Genomic DNA, 23213 nt, shown 5'->3' on the forward strand with positions numbered 1-23213 from the left:
TTCATTAAGATATTTTATAAGTCATTTGTGAAAATTACCAAGTGATTATGTCAAAAATAACAATGATCAAAGCATCCAGATGTTCTTAATAGAAACTCAGTTTGTCCCATTTGTGGAATTGTTAATTAAATTAAATTTCATGATTTTTACTGATGGAATCTTATATTTGTGCTCATTTAGAAATGATATTTACGTCAATCTTTAGCCTCTAAAAATAATTAAGATCAAACTTGTTTAATGAATTTCACTCATTTAAGATCCTTTACATATTAAAATACAAAGATGATCTATGTAATATAATAATAGGCCCCATTTTTTGAACATGAAACTTGGTTCCAAGACCCATAGCTCTAGCAGTCTGTTGTTGTTGTTGTAGGGTCTAACGCCATTTTTCAGCACACGATAGGCTAAACATGGCGACCAGTATTAATGGTGGAGGAAGAACCCAGGAAAACCCTGAAAAAACCCACCGACCCACCGAGAAGCTACTGGCAAGCTTTCTCACATACCCACACTGGCTGAATCTGAGACTCAAACCCACACAGAGAGAGGTGAGATGGCAATGATCTGTAATGGAGAGCGCTTTAGACCACTCGGCCACTTTCAGAATTTTCAAGAGTATCTCACTTAGATTGCCTAATTTTATTGATTAAGTATTCTGTCAGGCCCACAAACATTTTTAAGATATCAACTTGATCTCAAACTCAAAACTTCAAAATCAGACAAAATACTTAGGGTGCATCTATGTCATCCAAATTTGGCAGTCTAATAGAGGGGCTAGAAACTTTAAAAAAATCTGAGAGTTATGTGATTCCAGTATTATTTTAATCAATATGAAGACTGTCAAAATGTATGGTCTTTGAGTATGAGCTTGAGTTCTTTAACAGACCAAATTCTGGAGCCTTGTGCTTGAGTTCTGAGTTGTAAAAGAAGTACAGAATCTTTTCAACTTACCTGCGCTGTGACAGGTACATTATTGGTACACCTGGAATTTTTCGTATCCTCCGTCTGAGATCTTTATCACATGTAGCCACAATATAACACTTATGCTGTACAAGAAAATGAAACAGCATAAAATTTAAGACCAAAAAAAAAATAACATGGTAAAAAGCTGTATTAATTGTTTTCATGCAATACATGTTTCTGAAATTCTGGCACCACCCTGCTGAAACAAATGTGAAAACTGAAGACATTGTGACCCACATTTCTCAAATTTCTTATTTTTTTTGCAGGCAATTCGAGAAAGGTAAAAATATGTCATAAAATATTAAGAAACATGGGATGCAGAAATCAACTAATTAAATTTGACAATTTACACAATATATTTATTGCAATATAACTGCTCATGTACAATACTAAAATGTTCAAATACTGGTAAACAGTGCATGTTCTGATTAATGTTTATTACATTTGAATGAATAAACATATTTTCTCCATAACTTCCATGGAACTGTTCAACAATGAGAATCAATCCTTACAAGCATGCCAGGCACTTAATCTTCAAAACTGGGGGCCCCGAGTGGCCGAGTGGTCTAAAGCGTTCTCCGTTACGGATCACTGCCATCTCACCTCTGTCTGCGTGGGTTCGAGTCTCAGATTCAGCCAATGTGGGTATGTGAGAAAGCTTGCCAGTAGCTTCTCGTGGGTCGGTGGTTCTTTCCGGGGTTTTCCCGGGTTCTTCCTCCACCATTAATACTGGCCGCCATGTATAGCCTATCTTGTGCTGAAAAATGGCGTTAAACCCTACAACAACTACAACAACAACAATCTTCAAAACTAACCTAAAAGAAAACCAAAAGCATCATGAAGAAAATTTTGTCTTCCCACCAAAAAAAGAACTAGCCAATGTCAATTTGTTTGTGTTGGTTTGAATAGTGTTTTTAACAGATTACTGGTAATATCATGCTAAGGAAATGAAGATAAATGCCCTCTCCAATGATAAAACGAGGCAGCTATCATGGTGGGCATTGAATCCCACTACTAATCCTGGTATGGTACTCAAACAGATGCTAATACTCATTACCATATATACTCACAAACAAGTTAAGTCCAACTGCAAAGAACATATACCGTAATCTGTCATCACATAATATGCTGGCAGTTCAGGGTCTGTGTTATTTGTTCTACTGCCTACTTCTTGAAAGCTGCATAGAGCCAGATCTAGCAGCATATTATCTGACAGCAGTTCTGGTCTATGCAGTTTTCTGTTGGTCTTCAGCAAGTATATATAGTAAACTAGAAATGTGTTACATGAAGAGCTGATGTAAGTACATAAACCAACTAGCTGTACATACACACAGGAAAGAGTCAAACTATACGTTTTCACAACATTCATGGTCAAATATAAAATGTGATGCCTGCAGCCTCAGTATGGCTGGCTATTCAGCCACTATAACATTAATGGTCAGTTACAACATACATAGTCAGACATTAAATGCCTCCTAATCAGTCCCAAAATCAGTATAGGTTTCATTACATAAATTTTTAAAAATTATTTTTGTTTTGCAAGTACAAAAAACAGACTTCTAGAAGTGTGAAAGTAATTGCATTGTTGGACCAGTAAAGTGAACTATTCCACTGCACATTTATCTATATGATCTTTTTACATGACAATAAAGATGCTTATAATGATATTACACTCATATGCTGTAATAAGAAATGAGTGAAATCCTGCTCTCATGATTGACAGAAAACAATTGAGACAATTTTGAAATATCAAAGTCACATGTCTGACATTATACAAATTATATTTATAAATTCAACGTAAAAGAGTAATTTTCATGATGACAAAATCTCTTCCTTAAACATCAGATTACCATCTTTTGCATGATAATCATATTTAACACATACATCAATTAATTAACTGATTACATGATCAATCTTGCTAGCCCTATGCCGCAATAATACTTTTTTCTAAATGGCAATAAAGACTAGATACATATGTCCTCACTTCAGCCAAAAAGTGGCCATTGTTCTTTGCATCAACCAATATATCTCTCTCTCTCTCTCTCTCTCTCTATATATATATATATATATATATATATATATATATATATATATATATATATATATATATATATATATATATTTATATATATACTGCCCTCATTTGTTGAAGATCTTAATGACTTCTGTATCACCAATTAATACAAACCCAGTTTAGTTTACCAGAAAAGAGAAGAAAAAAAAAATATCAAACAAGCATAAATATTTAAATACTTTACATTACATCAGTTAATCGCCTTTGGTGATGAATGTTTTGTTTCTCTTTGTATGCTCTCCTTCAGTAAATATAAAGAAAACTGCAATAACAAGTTGGCTTGAGGTAACACTTATAACCACTGATTTTACAATTATCAAAGGGAATAATTAGTTAACTGGGCCAAGTGTTTCAAGATGAAAGGTTGATTTTCCTTTATCACTACCTTTCACAAACTCATGGCTTGCTTTATTTGGGGAAATGTTTGATCAAAAGTTGTGGAGCCCATCTTCTGTTTTTACTGCTGCCTAATGAAAACATCTTCAATTACTCCATTTGATAATTATGGTAATCAAAGCAGTTTCTTGATCACCAGACTTTTAGTACTGGTAAAACATTACTTAGATTATGGTCTAAGTTGCATTTATATTTTGTCACCTGTAAAGAAACAGTGTCTGGACATTTTTGGCAGTATTTAAAAATATTACGAATTTTGAAAATAAATCATCTCAAAAATTGGAAGGCCTGGTTATGTAGGTTAATAAAAGTGCAATTATATAAAAAAGGGGGAAAGGAAAAATCTGCATGACAATCTAATTAGGACAAATACATATTTGTATGAACATCTGTATAAAATTTCATCTCCAATTTTCGTACAATTTTTCTGATGGTCTTGGGATGGGTTTACAGACGTGTGTGTGTGTATATATCTATCTATCTCTATATATATATATATATATATATATATATATATATATATATATATATATATATGTGAGTGGGCAGAAAAATCGAGATGCTTCTGTTGGGGCATAAAAATGAGACTCGCTAGCTTACATAACAGTTGACCATGTTATAACATGGCTGACTTATTATTGCAAATATGCTTCTTAAGTAAATTCTTTCCCAAACTTTACACCATGTTGACTTTATCAATTTTACTATATCCTCATCTAAAAAAATTCTGAAGATAAAAGCTTTATTAATATTCAAAGTCCCTTGCTCATAATGAATGTTATCTAAGATCATAATGGATTAAAACAATTTACCAGGGTTTACAGAAACTGGATGAGAAAAAATGTCTCTAGACGTTGAGAGGTAACAATCTCAGTCGATTTGATACATGACACTTTATTATGTGTTAGTCTCACATATTACTTGTTAATGTAAACTTAATTTGGAATAAAAATCCAATAGGAATTTGGTCTCCTGATTGGCAAAAGGCTGACCAAATCAGATACAAAATTACCTCATTAATATGATCGTGCTCATAATCACACTAATTCAACATTTTCATAATAGAAGATTTTGCAAATTGGATCAAAACCTAATTAAAAGTACAGCTGCTAGATTACTGACAAGCTCCAGATCCAGGTTCACATCATTAATATGCATTAATTTAACTTCCAGTCATATTCAAGTATGACCCTGATGACATAGCCCCATTAAAAAATAGTCTGATGAGTTGTAAAAAATCTCTATATCAGATGCATGATCTCTGACATAAATATAAATAGGTCTTGCTCTTAATAAAATCATCTTGACAATATTAGCATATTCAACAAATCCGAGTGGAACAAAATCCTAGCCAACTGCACGCAACACCACCTATTATTTGCCTGCACCCATTATCAAACTCATGTGACATCTTGATCATAAAAGCCAATCTTTTTAGATTAGGCTGGCACCTTGGTCTCATCACAGGAAAAATAAGGTACCTGTTTTATTCGCTCAACAATGCAGTCATCTGCATAAATTCCCTTGTGAAGACATGGCAGTTTCTGGAACCGTTCATCTTTGGCTATCCTGTTTATAAAAAAACACTATAATCAACAATTACATCTTTGGCTATCCTGTTTATAAAAAAACATTATAATCAACAATTACATCTTTGGCTACCCTGTTTATAAAAAAAACAGTATAATCAACAATTACATCACTAGCCCCTATGAAGCTTTTAGTAGTTTCCAGTAGCATAAACATTAATTATCGTGCAGAAAATAAAGCAAGACTAAAGTGATACTGACAATGAAATGTTGACCGTTGTGGTATAACATAAAGATAATTATTTTGCTGGTATCTAATATATATAATCAGACACATACACATACACTTTTCTAAAAAGCAAGTTTTTAAGTAAATTATGCTTCTCTCATAATACACATTCATATTACGTAAGGAATATTAGCCTGCTACCTCGTGAATCTAGCTCTACTAAAAGATGAAAGTAACTTTTCCTGTCAAACTCATGTAGACAAAGGGCAACAACTCTTGCCCATTACTTCTCCTTTCCACCACCAGGTGTTATTAGCTTTTTAGTTGAGTGATATACCATCAAGAATACTCGAATGACTGGGTGGCTGGGAGGGTTTTTAAGTAATGTGATTGGGTAAGTATTCTCAGAGAACCATAATTTACTTAAAAAATTTGCTTTCTCCTTCAAATACATTCCCTGATTAATTACATTAGGGGAATAGGTAATAGGATGAGGGAATATTGAGCATCTACCTCGGGTATCCTTTTAGGGAATGATGGCTGGGTTCCAATATATATCATGTATTCTTCTTCCTGCCCAAATGAGTACTAAATAGACACAGAAACATAAAATTACCTGAGTGCTACCCTGTATTTGCTTCCAAGTTTCTCCAATTCACCCATCACACAATCAGTAATGTATGGGATACCTACAAGTGAAAAGAAAAATTTCAACTAGTAATTTTCCTTTTAATTAGATATAATACCTGTGTATTTTTCTTGAGCTACAAGTTTTATTTCATTATTTGGGAAAACACAATCTTTTTAGACCACCTGGCCATATAATCAAGCTAATGGCAATTTGTCGGTTTCATGTCATTCTTCAATAATTGCTATTTTCAACTTCTAAAAAACAAGCTGTCTGACCTTATCTGAGTTTGAAAGAGTGCATAAAGGCATGAAAGTCTTTCAATTTATTGCAAATGATGCTCATCTGCCATCAAATATTGCTCCTGTTGCTAACAATCATAAGCAAAACAATCTTTAAACAAACCCCTTTTCAAAAACTGCTGATCAGAATTTGACCAAATGTAATATAATATGCCTGGGGGGGGGGTGTTCATGTAATACTACATTAAACAGGACCAAATGTAATATAATATGCCTTGGAGGGTTCATGTAATACTACATTAAACATGATCAAATGGATGAATGTATCATATATGCTTGCTTGTAAGTTTAATCAAACTGCAAACAATAAAGATTCTGATCTGGCATGGCATAATGTGACTGCAGATCAGGGTCTATACATTTGTTCTACTGATTAGTCTCAACAAACTGCACACACCCAGATCTGATGGCACATTATGCGATGTTAGATCTGGGTCTGTGCAGTTTACAGCTGGACTATACTTGTAAGCAAGTATATATGGCACATGTCACTAGCAAGATACAGATACTCATGTTCCTTTCTTATAATCATAAGTAAACATCAGCATCCCTCCCAATCTGGAAACCTCTAGTGATATAATATCAATAAAGTATCCATCCAAGACAATGAGGTGATTACCAATCTGGAAACATCTAGTGATATAATATCAATAAAGTATCCATCCAAGACAAAGAGGTGATTACCAATCTGGAAACATCTAGTGATATAATATCAATAAAGTATCCATCCGTAGGTAATGTACATGCCTGAATACTGAATCAGTCAAACACTCTCAATTAGAATATAAAAAATACAGCTCTAAAACACTGTATACTTTTCTCATTACCATACTGAATTATAATTAGGGCATTACTATCTGGCAATTTTAAGTACTCTGATGAAATTAATACATATTTTGTGTGGTTCAAACCTTTGTAAAATTATCTAAACATTTATCAGCCTAATACATGGATCACAACCACATATATATTTCTTATTATATAGCTCTCTGCAATTATTATATACACTAGAATTGATCATGTATATAGTTATATATATGTTAGTGATGTGTCCACTTTAAGACACTAGACAAATATTGACTATTAGTATTTCTTTGAAATAGGGAAGATAGTTTTAATAAACTTTAAGCTTCCTACTGAATCCCTGGATACTGCATTGTTTTGAATTATATGAGGTGTTTCCTTGAATAAATATTGTTTAAACCAAACATTATTTTTATCAGATACCGTATTTCATGTATTTTTTCGTACCCTTTAATTTTTCGTACACAATCCAGTTATCAAAATAATAATTATTTAAATGTATCATAATTTTTCGTACATACCACTCTGCATTTTTCGAAAATAATCCATTAAATTATTGGACATAAAAATTTCTACAAAGAAGATTTACGCTTGCAAAAAAGATGGAAAATAGTGTATTGCCATTTTGTTTTAACAAAAATTAATAATTAACTGTTGGTAAGAAAATACACTGATTAAGGCATAAGAATGAGTGCCCACATCATAAGCCAAAGGGGTCACATGACCCCCCCAATCATACTGCATATATATATATATATATATATATATATATATATATATATATATATATATATATACACACACACACACACATATAAATTGCGACAATTCAAACCATCTTTATCATTTTGCCAACATTACACAACATAACAGCTACATATGCTCTAAATGCAGATGAACTTGCACATTGAGACATAATCCTCTCTCTTTCTCTTGTTCACTAATGACCCCAAAAATTTTTGAGTACTTTTATTTTTATTGTAATTAAATTCTTGAGTTGAGAGCAGAATGAGACAGAAAATATACACTTACTTTGTATGTTTGTACAGTTAGGTTGTCAAGTATCGTGTGTTCTGTAGAACTTGTTCAGGTAAGATCCCTTTATTTTTCGTACATGTTCAGTACCACCAAATGATAATTATTTTACATATAAATTTCGTACACTGAAATCAATAATTATTTTTTCGCGTACGAAAAATAACATGAAATACGGTACTCTGCCAACAATGTAGGAAGCTATAACTGTTCCCAAATAAATTGGGGATAAAGTAGTCCAAGTAGTTCCTGGGAATATGATTCTGTCTAGATAACAAATAAAGGTCACTAGAGAAGAAATGATAATCATCTATAAAAGTCATGCCACCTTTACTAGCCAAAGTTTCAATGTGATAACCCTGTCTACACCTTGGCGTATCGAGCAGATATTTCTGTGCTTCAGGTCTGTGAATTTCATTGGATGCAGCGGCAACCCACTGCATCCAATCAAAATTTGGTTGTTCAAATCTGAACACTGCTCCTACATGATCGAGACAAAGGGAATGAACAACCTGAATGGACTGATATATAAACAATTTTCAAGTGCCAATCTGTATTTGCACAAATATCTTTCACTAAAATACACCTTTAATGGCTTCCTTCTGGTACATAGTCATACTTTCTATGTTAAACTTCTAAAGTATCCTTTTTAGGTCAACTGCCTCCACTATTTTCGCCAATGTACAATGCACCATGCTATTGGTTAGCTAGCATTACATACTAAGGGAGGCAACTCATGAAATCCAATAGATGTCACTAGGACAAAGCACCAATATATCTGTTGGATCCGCCAAGGTGTAGATAGGGTTATCACATCAGAACCTTTGCTAGTGAAGATGAGAGTTATGCTTAAATGTACCATTTACTACTATTCATTTTTCCAGCTTTGTCAATTTTAAGTTTTAATTAAAATGAGAAGGAGGAAAGGTTCAAAGCTGTAATTGCCTAAATTTCTGACGTACTCTGGATTACAGGCTACATTTCCGTTTCAAAGTACGAGTATCAATAAAAGCATCTTTTAAAAATATGAGTACAGGTATGAAAACTTGGATTTTTTGGACTCTGCAGCACAAACTAATTGAGAACAATGTACTTTGCCTCATGTCTGGATGCAATACACACACACACACACAATTTCTATTTCTGCTTTTCTGTAAAGATGGAAGCCAGCAAGAATACCACTCAAAAATTGCAAACTTAAAGTAACAATTAAATATGTAAGTTCTCGTTCATCATATCATACCAATCTAGTCCTATCATCAAGTCTTAATACATTTGTACACAACTGCAAACTACCTAAATATATCCCAAATTTTGAGATCTCAGCCTTAAATAATGTAGTACGAAACTGTGTGATGCTATGATTAGCAAAAAGCCCAGGCAAGCATGCTAGCTGTATCATATGCTTTATGCAGACATTGGCTGGATCTATTAGTCCTTCAAAACAACTAGTATTTGAGGAAAAACAGTCTCCCATTTAATATATAAAACAGTCAATCCTACCTAATTTAAATAATTCCCTATAGCATAAATCTGGACACTTTTAGTAAAAATGTCAGAACATTTAATTGAGCCCAAATAGCTTAAAAGTTGATTGAAATCTCTCAGAACACTAAACCTGTTAACTATGATTTGGTCACATTATTTACCATGCAAAACACTTACACTTTGCATATAAACAGTCCATCATTGACCGAATGATATCCAGCTTATTCTTGATAGAAAAGTTGATGAAATTGGTATCCACAATGATATGATATGGAGGTCCCAGCTGTGTGTTGTAGCGAAAGAAGAGAGCACTGGAAGCTTGAGGCCTGTAATACAAGTGATCAGCTTATTCAAATAATGTAGTAGTATTCACACATACCATCTATACTTGCTTATAAGACGAGTCCAACTGCAAACTGCACAAACCCAGATCTGCCTCACATTATGTGCCAGCAGATCAGATCTCTGTTGTTTGCAGTTTGACTAAATTTATAAGTGAGTATACATGGCCCCTTAATTTGACTATCATGGTGTCCACAAATTTGAACATAAACCATGACATGTCAGATCATAAACCAATTAATTTCTATCAAAGTTGGATTATGTTTCAATTAAGCTTAGTATTCTGTTTTTAATGTTTTGCTGACGTAGACTGACAGAACTAGTGAGAAATCCATAAATATATTTAAGTAGCCATGGCAGTAATTTGTGTTCACGTGAGTCAAGATGCCAGAAAGCCCAGCTAAGTGTCATAGGATTGAACTATCCTTACAGGATTAAATTAGTCTGATCAACAATTATCAATCTCTCTCACTCTCTCTCATCAATAAACACTTAAAAACTTAAATATTTTTTCACAATTGCAAAACCATCAGAACACCCAAAACCTTGCAAAATTAAAATAATTGTTGGGTCCCAAAGGTTTTTGGTTTTATGGGCTTGCTGTGTAGATGTGTCAGAGGAACTGAATTCTGATATATGAAGATTAAAAGTCAATTAGGAAAATTTATCTACATTCATATTTTTCAAATTTAGCACTGACAAATATAATCAATATTCTCTGAAAGTAATTTTCACATTGATTCATGATCAAATTTTTCATACATTAATAAAATTAGTTTTTGAACATTTTAGTTAACAATGTCTTTTTAAGTCAATTCCTCTTGCTCTCTTTCAACATGAACAAATGAAAGATGAAATAAATTTTTTTTGGCAAATTGATTTTTAAGGCATGCATATTATTAACATTAATAATTCTAAAGGCATCAGATGGATTTGTTTTCAAGGCAGGCTGATGTTTTTATGCACTGGTAATAAAGAATTTAGAAACTAGAAAACACACCTTTTATGAAAACTCTTGTTCAACTGGAAATCTGTATCATCACAAAGTTTTTAATGTCAAGATATTTTTTTGTTGCTGCATTAGATCCAGATATTACCCTTATACTACTGGGAAAAAAAGAAGGCAAAGGATAAGGACAGTCGGAGCATTGTTGTACGAAGCTCAATGAGGATTTCACAAGATATATCATTGAGGCAATGTATCATTCATCCAAAGTATGAAGAAAATCCATCAGGGGGTTTAGGAAATTGAAGCAGATGAATGTGACCTTGACCTCAAAGTCAAAGTGGAAAGCAAGCATGTTGCAGAATGAATTGTCTTAGAATTCACAATGATTTGTCCCAAGTATGAAGAAAATCCCTCATAGGGTTTAGGAAATAAAAACAAATGAAAATACCTGAACAAAAACCTTAATGCAAATTTCCTCTCACCAAGACCTTGATTCATCCCAGATATGAAGAAAATCTATCAGGGGTTCAGGAGATGTGTTGATTTAACGAAAACGAAGCAAACGAAAAACCATTTACCAAAACTTTAATACAACTGTTCTGTGACTAAAATGTTGACCTCAAAGGACAAGGGGCAAGTGAACAAAAATGTTGACCTCAAAGGACAAGGGGCAAGTGAACAAATCACACAATTATTTGTCTTAGCTTCATAATGATTCATGCCACAAATGTTGAGAAGTGGTTTAGGAATTGTAGGCAAATGAGAAACTTTAACCAAAACCTCAACAAACTGTTGATGATGTCATTGCCACTGGAAACGAGACTGGCATGTTTCCACTAACATAGGTTAGGCATTAAAAGTTAATCTAATTCCAGAAAAAATGAACTGCATACAAGGATGTACTTACACCTCTCGAACTGTCATATTTTGGGGATCTGGTTTCTTTCTTTTCTTCTTTAATCTGTCTTTCTTCTTTCTAAATAGAAAAAGGGAGATTATGTTATGAAATTAAATCAACACATCTACTGTTCCTTAGATAATAAATTAAATTATAATGTTTCGATAGAACCTATCATGCTCCAATTTAACATTACCTACTTGAAATATCTGAATATTTTTCCAGGATGAGTAAATTATTTTTCCAAGGCAAAAAGACAGTATAAGCTGAAAATTGTGATCTTACACAACAGGATAATCAACAATTTTGGACAAACCGGTTTTGTTACAGTTCACGCAATATGTGCAGTAAATTCAGTATTTAGTATGGGATATATGATATAACCATCCATAAATTAAATGAGTAGCAGGGGATCATAATTCCCCAGTTCAGCTAGCCTGAAAAACCCAAAATTACTGTTGTGCAAATAAAATTGAATGAAAGGAGCCTCAAATTTACAGAGAAAATAATTTAAAAAATTGCATTTTCAGGGCATTTTCCTAGCATCATCCATACCAAGGTAATAGGTCAACATCTGAATTGTTGCCCCTTAGCAGTGGAATGTATTTAAAGGGTTTTAGTTTAAACTCTCTTTTCCAGTCAAAATAGTACACTTTTTCCATAACCTAACAATATGGCAAATGTATGACAGTTTGAACAAAGAGAAACATAACACCTCTCCCTTGATAACCTGCACACAACAGGGTCCAAAAACAAAAATGCAGCATAATGAGGGTACAAGTTTAGCTTTTCATTAGCAGGGTATGCCTTTTGCTTGGTTCCTTAATTAACCATGATCACATCTACAAATGAATATGATGAACCACAGATTAACATTAGGGCTGTTTCACTTAAACATACATGGTACCCAGGGAAGGCAGTTTTTAAAAAATATATGCCAGGGTACTTTGATTGCACAGATTTCATATTAAGATGATAAGAAAATTCTAAATTGCCTTTATGGGTGGGTATCCCACTTTAAAAGTGCCTTCGCTGGGTCCCATGTACGTTTTAATGGAACAGCCCTTAGATACTTTAATGATGTTACTGCCATAATATTTACAGTGGCACTTGATTGGTCAACTGAAATGAGGTAACTAGACACCTGACTATGATGATTACACTAAAACTGAATTCACAGATATATAAAAAAGGAGACATGAATTACAGATGACAAGTATTATTTAATTGGTTTTTTATTTTTCAGAGCTGCCTTTCAAAATGATTGATAGTTCATTGTATTCTGTTAATTACAGTGTATTTAGAATTTTTTTTAAGAAAAAGAAATTTAACAAATTATACGACTTTTGTTAAAAGTTGCAAATTTGATGATGTTGATTCCAAATTTCTGGGCATTAACCGCAGTTTTTCCAATACAATTTATCAAGGTTACATTTACTCATTTTGATTACATATTTATTCATGTTCAGCCAATAGTTGCTTTCATATTTTTTTTAAGATTTTTTTATATAAGAAAACCTAGGAGTGCTAGAACACATAAGCAGTCACCCTTCAAAACAGAACCAGCCTAGCAGAAATTCTGAATCTGCCCCATAATTCTTGATCATTCTGATACTCAAGCTGGACATTCTTCTTAAATCTCTATCAGCAAAGATCTTCAAATAGTCGGCACTTAGTAACTATGCTGAGTAGAAAACTTAGCAGAAAAGGTAAATGTTAATGGTGTGATAATTAAATAAAATCATTAAGACTAGTTAAAAAAGTCAAATGATCAGTTGTTTATCCAAGTATACGAAAATTACACTATTAAAAAACAGGGGGCCCTTCTGCCTGGTTGCAAAGGAAACAACATAAATGCTTGAAGACACCCTGGAGACATTTCCAAATGTTAGCTTAACAAACATTCCTATTACATTTGATCAAAAATGGTTCAACTGGTCTGGAGAAAAAGCTGGAAATGGGTTGTCAATATGGTTGCTAATTAACTCATACCATCAACAGGGAAAGCATCTGAACAAAATTTTCATAAAGCATGCTCTGTGAAATATTCCTAAAATGTTTAAGCAAAACTGACTCAACTGTCGATGCAAATAAGTTGCAAACAGATTTTCCACCTGGTTGCTAAGGAGGTACACTGTTGCTACTACAAGTACAGCCAATCAGAAATATATCATATAAAGCATTAACATACTCAGCCAATCAGTTACTTTGTTGTCCATAATTTAAATTATCTGAGGCATTGATGATATGAGTCTATGTACTAAATCTGATCAGAAATATGGCCTCCTGAGTGTTCACAACCTAAGCTAATTAGATGCAATATCACCTCATTAATATGCATGGATGTCACTCCTATCTGAATTCAGCAAATCTTATACACCAAATCTAATTGAAACTTGATAAGAGGAAGCCTCTAGAGTGTTCACATGCAATTATTAATGGATGGATGGCAGATGTATAATGCATGATGGACCAATGACCATATCATAAGCTGACAAGAAAAGGTCCTTTTTAGTTTTATCAAAACTGGCTCAGCCATTTTAGAGAAGTCAAATCCAGGTTTTTCCGCAGGGTTGCTAGAGCCACAATGATGCCAATGGAGTCATCTTGGACTACTAATTTTGGCAGCACATGTCCTTTGGATATTAATTTCGATGGCACATGTCCTAAGACCAAGTTGGATCAAAACTGGCCCAGCTGTTCCAGAGATGGGTTTAAAAATAACTTTTCCACTGGATGCTATGGAAGCCACTCAATTGCTAGGCAAGCCATCTAGACGAAATTTTGATAAAGCATAACATAAGAAACATTCATACCTAATATGATCAAAATTGACTCAGCCATTCTAGAAGTTAAAAAAAGTTTTTTTTTTCACCAAGCTTCAAAAGAAGCCACAATGTTGCTATGTATGTATGTATGAATGTATGTATGTATGTATGTACTGGGTTTATTGGCACATCAGCACAAGCCTGACTACAGTTCTGAGTAAGCTTAGACATTCCCAAAAATGCAATAAAGCACAATAGAGACAACCCAAAAAAGCGAGCTAAAATATATAAAATATCTTCAACCAATTAAAATCAATGGTTGGTTAGTTCTGAATCCATCAATGATCTTTGAATTTTAATGAATTCCCAGTTCTAACAGACTTACATTCTAGTGTCCTTCAAACTCAAAACTCTCTTCAACTCTGCATACTTCTTTGTTCTCTTTACTTTACCCTGCAATATATGAAAACACATGTCAATTTATGAAAGGTAAAAAATAACAATGAATCTGACTGTACTTTGTTGTTAGCTGAAAGAAACTGTAAAACTAGTGCTACATGCATGTACGTTAGGAGGATCATCCATGGGGTTAAATGGGCAAAAGAGTCAGTTTCACTTTTAATTAGTCGCAAAATACCACCCTGTATTCCCCCTTGCAACTAGGTGACACTATTTGAGAACGCACTCAAATGTCATAGAGTTAAGAAGCTACAGTTCCGTATTTTTAGTATGCCTGTAATTGGAAGATAGGTCCAATCAAGCAAAACTGACCATCTGACAGTAATTATCAAATTAGTGTATTAAACAGCCACATAGTGTGTCCTACACCCAGTAAATCCTAGCCTCATGCTTGTTGAGACAAGACAAAACTAGAATGAAGTGCTGGATAATTTATAGGCAATTCATAGTCATCTGCAAAAATGATAAAAGTTATGCACACAATATTTTAAGGCCATTTTGCAAAATAAATGCATTCAGAATATTACAAACATCAATGCATATATTTGAAAATGCATTTCAAAAAGACTGACTGCCACTTCAGTCATGAGGCTAGATTGATCACTTGCAATGTGGACAGGTAAAATAAGAGGCTGAACCAAATGTCACTTCCTGCTATTCTAGATAAATCGTTTGCAATGTGGACACGTAAAATCAGAGGCTGAACCAAATATCACTTCCTGCTATTCTAAATATGATTTATGATTAGTATTAAGTATAAAGTTATCTACAGTTTATGTTTGAGATGACTACAATTGCATAACATCCAGTAACAAATTTCTTCTTTTGTTTTGGTCATAAACTTTATTTGAATGAAGTCCAATAAACCAACACACCGAAATAATTTTACACCAAAGCAGTAGCAGAAGCTAGAAGCTCTACTGCTACTATAATCATTAATTCACTACAACTTCAGACCAGACCTGGGATATTCATGATTAATAATCATAGTTAACTGTAGTTGATTAATAATTTTCAAACAATCATAAGTATTTGTAATCAAATATTTTCCAATTACAAGTAATTGTAATTTACCATATATACTTGCAAGTAAGTCTAACTGCAAACATCACAGACCGATTTGCTGTCACACAATGCATCAGCAGATCAGGATCTTTGTCTTTTTGTTTTGTTCCACTGATTACTCCTAACAAACTAAACATATACACATCTGCCAGTACATTATGTCATAGTGGACCTGCATCTGTGCAGTTTTCAGTTGGACTAGGCTTATAAGTACAAAAAACATTGCAAATACTATGCAAAGATTACAAGATATTTTAATTAACATAAATTTACTACCTGAACCAATTTAAATTCGTTAAAATCTAAACTGTGCAGTTAAATCTGGAGTGTTTGTATTTTCTGCCCAAATTCCATGTATCTAAATGACATACATGTACAATAATCCTCATAAGTTCAAATCTGTACATATCAAAATAAACTGAAACATCATCAAACACAATTATGTTGATGAGTTTTCAGTGAAAATAACCTTAATTGGTTATGAAATGTTTATTTTCCATTTCTAATGAATTCGGCTTAATTCATTATAACCTCATAAACCAACAAGTGTGTAGATAGACCTAAACGTATTTTATGTTTGGTTTTATTAAACTCTAAATCTCTTTCCTTACGACAACTTAAAATCTTGTTTTTGTGATGAACATATAAACCTCCAAGTCAGTGAGGATTTTAAACCATGTCTTCCATCTGCATAAATGTTTTCAGACTGAATGTATCTTTATTTTTCTGTGGCACAATAATGTCTGAAGTGATGATAACTATCATCACCTTGTCAAATAGGCTACACAGTTCTGCGAATCTAAACATTTTCCTTCCTTAGTGTTGTAACCAGATTCCTCCATACATGATCATATAAAGTCTGTATTTATTAATTATTTTCTGGTATGAAAAGTTGTGATAGACAAAAAAATTCAAAAAACCCCATAGTAATCATTACAAAAATTATTCTTTTGACAGTTGTCTTAGTTACATGCAAAAGCTTAAAGACAGTACTAATTACATGGTGCTCTACTGGACAGAATTCAGATATATGAAAGATACAAAGTATAAACCTTTCAGGCAGGGATGGAGTACGAAAACTAAGAAAAATTTTACCTTCTTGTTTCAGAGAAAATGTTGATACTGGTAATTCAGCTGTGAAATTAGCACACATAACTGGTAATTTCTTATAGTTTTAATGTACATGTAGTTGTAAATTTTCAGATAATTGTTTGTGGAATATTCAACAATTTAACCTTACAGAACTGATTCACAATTAGGACGAAAGACAACAAGCATTTTTGCTATTAAGTAATTAAATCTAATTAATGAAAATATTAAAATACAATGATCTATATGTTCACCACTATAATTAGATTATGATTTGTTGTAAAATAAAATTAAAATAATCATTATGGCTAGTAATATGTGGACAAAAACCAGAATCCGGGGATAATTCATAAAGCTCTCTCTCTCAAAAGAAGTAAAGTATTTAATAAAACCACATGTAAAATGCTTTCAAAACCCTCTGCATGCCCATCATTTTATGAGGTTCTAATGAATTAAACTGAATTGATTAGAAATGGAAAATAAACATTTCAAAACCAATTTTAAAAAAAATACATTGCAAATTCATAGCAAGTATTGTCAATTTTCAATGATGTTGCCCTAGTTAATTTGCCGGACAGTCATGATGTTGTTAATGGCCCTATCATCATTGAAACAGGCCGCAGTGGTCATGATTCACCTGTATTGCTTTTTATGATGTGTGAAAACAAATCGGCTGCTTCACTTAAATGCCTTATTGAATTAGTTATATAATTTTGTCTGATGCTCCATGTTCAAATGTTTTGTTGTTGTTGTTGTTGTTGTGGGGTTTAACGCCATTTTTCAGCACGATAGGCTATACATGGCGGAGGAAGAACCCGGAAAACCCCGGAAAGAACCACTGACCCACGAGAAGCTACTGGCAAGCTTTCTGACATGCCCACACTGGCTGAATCTTAGACTTGAACCGCCACAGACAGCAAATGTTTTGCGTTCTTGGCCTAATAAATGCAATCTCCCCTTACAATGCAAGGGAACCTTCTGTTCATTTTTTAAGGTTGATCATTTGACTACTGTGTTTCATTTATTTGTCAATAGTATTTGCACATGGGTGTTGTATATGTGAGTGCTTCTTAAAATTGTCTGTCGTATCTTTGTTTTGTTTTATGTAAGCTTATCCTGCTTGATTTTTGTTGCATTTGATTTATTTCTGTTAGCATTTGCTTGTTTCATTTGTGTTTTGGTTGTTTCTTCTGACATTTGTCTATTTTGTTTGGATCTCATTTCTTTTATTTGATTACTGATCTTGTTATTTTAAATGTGATCATTTGGTTTGTCATCTGATTTTTCTTTGTTTTCTTTGACATTTGTTTCGTTTGTGCCTCACTTGTTTTATCCGAGTTTTAATCTTTTATTTTAAATGTCTTTATTTCTTTGGCAACAGCATGTTTCATATTTTTTAATTTTATTTTTTACACTATCCTGTTTTGTCTGAGTACTGATCTTATTGTCTGTGCTGTAATAGTTTTAGTTTACAAGCATGCTTGTTTCATTTGATCTTTTCTTGATTTATTTGCATGTTACTTAGTTTGTTTTACTTTCATAGCTTTGGCAGTGATGGCCTTCCACAAAAATAATGTGTTGATCTGACCATTAATTCAGGTGGAGTAGCAGTAACAAGATTTCCATGACTGCCAATGCAGCCTCATTGGATGTTGGATGTTAGAAGTCTTTTAGTAAAATCCCCATGTTGCTATGACCATCCACATAGTAGGTGTGTGTAATTTGGATTTTTAATGTAGCTTTTACATTTTTTCCATCATATCACTATGATGTTTAAAGCAAGGTAGTTTATAGTGATGTCTAGCACTGCGTCATCATGTCCCGCCCAGTCACATTATCCTGAAATTAGGTTGACCGATCCTAACACTAACCTCTTAATGCTGAGCGCCAAGTGAGGCAGCTGCTAGTATCATCTGTATAAGACTTTGGTATGACCCATGACCTAAAGGCAATACTCCAAGTAATTTAGGAGGAGTAGCAATTACAACCTTGTACTAATGGATGATAGACAAGAGATCATCCAATATGCACTTCTGGTCTATTACCAACACAGCTAATAAAAGAGTAGGGGCCAATGGAAAAATAAGTATAAAAGTGATGGAAACTGTGTTGTATGTTCAAATGGCAGCCAAAAGATCTCCAACTCCATTTGTTAGTATAATTTGTTGAATGGGTCCAGTGTTGCAAATGGGTTCACTAAATTTCTGCACTGACTTTTAGGACTTATTTGGTGGATGATCTAAAAGAACATATAAAATAAATAAGGTAAATAATATTTTACAAGTATTTCCAAAAGATATGCAGCAATTCTGGTGTTAAATAAGAGGACTATTTAATTTCATTCGATATATGTAAGTCACGTGTTCCAATTTTTTTACTATGGGCGGAAAAAGCATCAGGTGTGAATCACACCCAGCTGTTACAAATAGGCTCATATTAGTACTCCGTCCATGAAGTAGGTGTACTAATATTAGTACTAGGGTAAGTACTAAAGTAACAACACCATTTAGAAAATAAAATTTCTGTTGAAACAAATAACAATGTTGTTTGGTTTACCTATTAATACCCCGAAGGATTTAGTCAGTGGAAAAATGGACATGGTTCTTATAGACAATGTGAAAATATTTCTCTGTACAGAATAAAAATGTATAAAATGTTACATTCAGTAATTGGAGATATTCCCTTATTTTGTGTGATATTCTTTCCTCTATGTGCTGGGTGAATCTCAAGCATAATAACTTTAGTTTAGTTTATGCCAAAAAGTGTTGAATACAATATGATCCGTGAAAACACATGAAGCTTAATGTTATTAATATACTGTCCTTCATTTATTCAATATTAATAATGTAACATACAATTTTCATTTTCAAGCCACACAGTGGTAACTATTAACTGAATATAAAATCAAAATGCAGCCGACTGTTTTGGAATTATTCTGATGCGACTTTATTCTATTTGCAAAACACTACTCCTACAGCATAAGACATGTCACATGATATTTTTGTTTTGGTCCCATGCCACATTACCTAAATAAAGGCCTTGTATAGCATGTTCCCAAGTCGACTGACAGGAGAATGAGAGTTAAAGTTTTCTGGAATATCTCACACACTTGGCGGCCCATATAGACATTCTTCCACAAATTTAAATCTAACTGATTATATTTACTTTGCCATCTTTCTCCTGGTGGGATCAAAATCTGACAGTAGCAAATAGATGCATTTTCATGTCCTGTTCAGTTGGTTGGAATGCAATGGAAGCTGGGAATGCCAAAATCTAATTATGCTGAAGAATGATTCTTTAACAAAACCACAAAAAATATACTAATATTGAAAAAAGTATTTAGACAGCTTTGTTTTGTTCAAGATACTTATTATCCTTTAAACCAATTTTGGCATTCCCACTTTCACTTCATTCTAATGAATTGAAATGTAGGTCAACAGAACTTGAAAACACGTTCATTTGCTTGTGTGAGAACCTGAACTTATTCTAAAAAATACATCAGCGTAAGTAAAGTCCACCTAAATCAACATGAGTTTAATTTACTGAAAAGCTTCCAATTTAGTCCTACAATGTCATGACCCATATATTTATGTTTTGATCATCAAGGTCTTACAGCCCATATAATGTAGCTGTGTAGCATTTTCCAATGTTGTTTTCATTATGATGTTATTTGACATCAAAACACGCTACACAGCGCCATTATTCAGGCAGTATGACCTTGATGCCCAAAACACAAATATAAGAGCCAAGGTCTTACTTTGTAGGACTACTGTAGCTTCAGTGTGCTGCCATGTGTTTGAAATATTCTTGAAAATTTGCAGTTTCCCTTTACTTTCATCTGTGCTTCAGGGACCGCAATTTTTTTTATCTGACCCCCAGTTTTGATGCCAAAGTTTTTTTTTTAAAACTCAGTCTGTAGGGATAACAGGCCAAATTTAAAATTTCATCTCAGGTTAATAAATATGGTATTTTTGAGAACGTCAAAGCATCAGAAATAACAAATTAGCAAATAAAGTATACTCCTTTTCATGGTTTTTGCTCACAGCAAGCGCAAACAACATATTTTTAAAAAAAAGTGATCATTTTTGTATGGTTTATTTACTGAAAATAATTCCAGTAATGGAAAGTTTTTTTGGGTTAATTAATGCTGACACCAAGGGGATTTTTGACTCTCAGCCATTCGCCTCTAGGGGTAGTTCTACATGTAAGCCCTGACGCTGATACCTAAACAAAATCAACATGTGCTATGTCTTACATGTGGGACTACCTCTATGGGATACACTGACATGTCTCTCATTCCTATGTCAGCCAATATAGGAACACACTAAACAATGCCGTTTATTTAAGCAATAAGACTAGCGCCAAAACATAATATGTGATACGTCTTACACTGTACTGTAGGACTACGCGAAACATTAAGCCAGGAGACATTAATTTCAAATCCACGTGAAGGTTATCTGATGCTGGTTCAAAGATTGCTGAATTTTACATATAGGCATACATAGAGTTATTATGTGGATAATTAAAAATTAAAATTCACAGTGAGATATAAATTGAAAGGATTGAATCAGGGTGAATACAAAAATGAAAAATGTTAAAAGACTTTCACCATCTGTTTTGCTGCGATGATGTAGGCACCTTATTGGTGAAGAGCTCTTCCTTATATTGACTGGTGTACAACAAATAAACAAATTAAGTAAATTAACATGGGTGGGGGAATACCAGTCGACTGATATAAGTATGGCGAACAAGGGCGATAAAGAGCAAATTAGAGTTGGAATTTTAACCGGTAGATTGAAATTCTTGTCGTGCCATCTCATTTAATATAACCTTAAGTAATATTTAAAGTATGTCTCACATTTTTCAGCTTGTGATCGACGGAAATTTCAAGACAATCTGTTACCTAACTAGATTCCAAGTAACATTCCAGTGCTCTATATTTACAACCTGTACTAAGTACTTCCTTGATTCCAGGTAGCACTCACCACTTTCATATGATTGGTTATGGGGTAGATTTTTGACCGAAGAGACATTCATACTTCGTTATTTACTGTAGTGTCAAGAATACACGATTTCATGCACATAGGGACGATTCGAATATAGTATTGGAATAAACCAACTTGTTCTCCACTTTCTTTTTCTGAAGGTGGTGACCAACGGTGCTTGACACAATTTCGTCCTGGTGTATCAGCATTTTGTTATCGCAGACTATTAAATACCTTTCCTTCTGAGCCATGGCATTTAATCCCACAGAAATCGTTCTTATTTGGTACTAATCCCTGTTGGGACAGAACACCTGTGTTATCCATTGGTTGTTCGCCTGATGCTCAATTACTGATGCAAATGTGGAAGGTAGCATCATTCCAAGTTAAGAGTAATATCAGCTCCGTCTCAAACATTAGTCAGTTCCTACTAATAAAGTCCTCACTGTCTGGATGGTTTCTATGCATTACTTTTGCCTTGGGATGATGTTACCTCTTTTGGGTTTTTTAATTATGATAATCCAGGATAATTACTCACATAGCTGCTATCTTTTGTGCCTGCCTTGGACTGAATATGAGCATGTGATCTTTGATGATGGTTTTATCTTTGTTCTTACATAGTCACGTGATTAGCCTGCAGTCATTTCCACTAGCCTGACATATATTTTTAAGTTGTGCTGGTTCTGAACATTTACTTTGAAAAATGAAATACAAATTTGAACAGTCAGTGGAAAGTATCACATACACCACTCGAAAACTTGCGCACTGATAACTCATGAACCCGCTTATAATGCTGGGTCAGGCGTGGATTCCATTTTTTAAACCAGAAAATACCCAAAAAATCGATCCCTATTTGTTGAACTTTAAGAAAATTGCGATAAAAATTGGTAATGGAAACTCTGATGTATCATCCTTTTATCGTCAAAAACGGCAGATAAAACCTTGAAATTATAATCAACACTATGAAATATCAAATTTAAAAATAGGTCATACAATTTTTTACATTTTCTTTACAAATGACATTCCTAGTACACTGCAATTAATGATATGTAAGGAAATTTCAATCAATGAAAATGTCACGCCGAGTGGAGGCAATACTTTGATAAATAAATGCAAATTAAATAATTTTGTTATCAATTGAAATTTGTGTTCTAGTTCAATTTTTTAGTTCCTTTAGGTGTAATGCTATGTGTCCTCTTGTAGTTAAATG

At 33.4% G+C, this 23213-nt stretch overlaps 2 protein-coding genes across 6 annotated transcripts in view; one reads left to right on the forward strand and one right to left on the reverse strand.

Annotated features, from left to right (window-relative positions):
• Positions 1-22117, reverse strand: part of LOC149804591 (rRNA-processing protein FCF1 homolog) — a 28237-nt gene extending 6120 nt beyond the window's left edge. Inside the window, exons 1-7 of one of the 3 annotated variants that reach the window (XM_089942003.1) lie at positions 22007-22117; positions 14794-14861; positions 11650-11718; positions 9629-9777; positions 5811-5883; positions 4918-5005; positions 955-1049 (exon numbers count right to left, since the gene is read on the reverse strand). In XM_089942003.1, the coding sequence (XP_089798129.1) occupies positions 955-1049; positions 4918-5005; positions 5811-5883; positions 9629-9777; positions 11650-11718; positions 14794-14861; positions 22007-22054 (590 nt within the window). In that variant the 5' untranslated portion in view covers positions 22055-22117. Of the gene's footprint in view, positions 1-954; positions 1050-4917; positions 5006-5810; positions 5884-9628; positions 9778-11649; positions 11719-14793; positions 14862-21410; positions 21468-21630; positions 21684-22006 lie in introns of those variants that run through there. The other 2 variants (XM_089942022.1, XM_089942012.1) reach the window with 2 other exon arrangements.
• LOC149804592 (gephyrin-like) overlaps positions 21742-23213 on the forward strand; it is a 164669-nt gene continuing 163197 nt past the window's right edge. For all 3 annotated transcript variants that reach the window (XR_016416167.1, XM_089941991.1, XM_089941979.1), the window contains exon 1: positions 21742-21810. Coding sequence is in view for 2 of the 3 variants with exons in the window: in XM_089941991.1 (XP_089798117.1) it covers positions 21762-21810 (49 nt within the window). In the remaining variant the exon portion in view is untranslated. The remainder of the gene's footprint in view (positions 21811-23213) is intronic.

This window comes from Sinohyriopsis cumingii, chromosome 2 (assembly GCF_028554795.1).
Source record: "Sinohyriopsis cumingii isolate HCF-2022 chromosome 2, ASM2855479v2, whole genome shotgun sequence".
Taxonomy (NCBI): Eukaryota; Metazoa; Mollusca; class Bivalvia; order Unionida; family Unionidae; genus Sinohyriopsis; species Sinohyriopsis cumingii.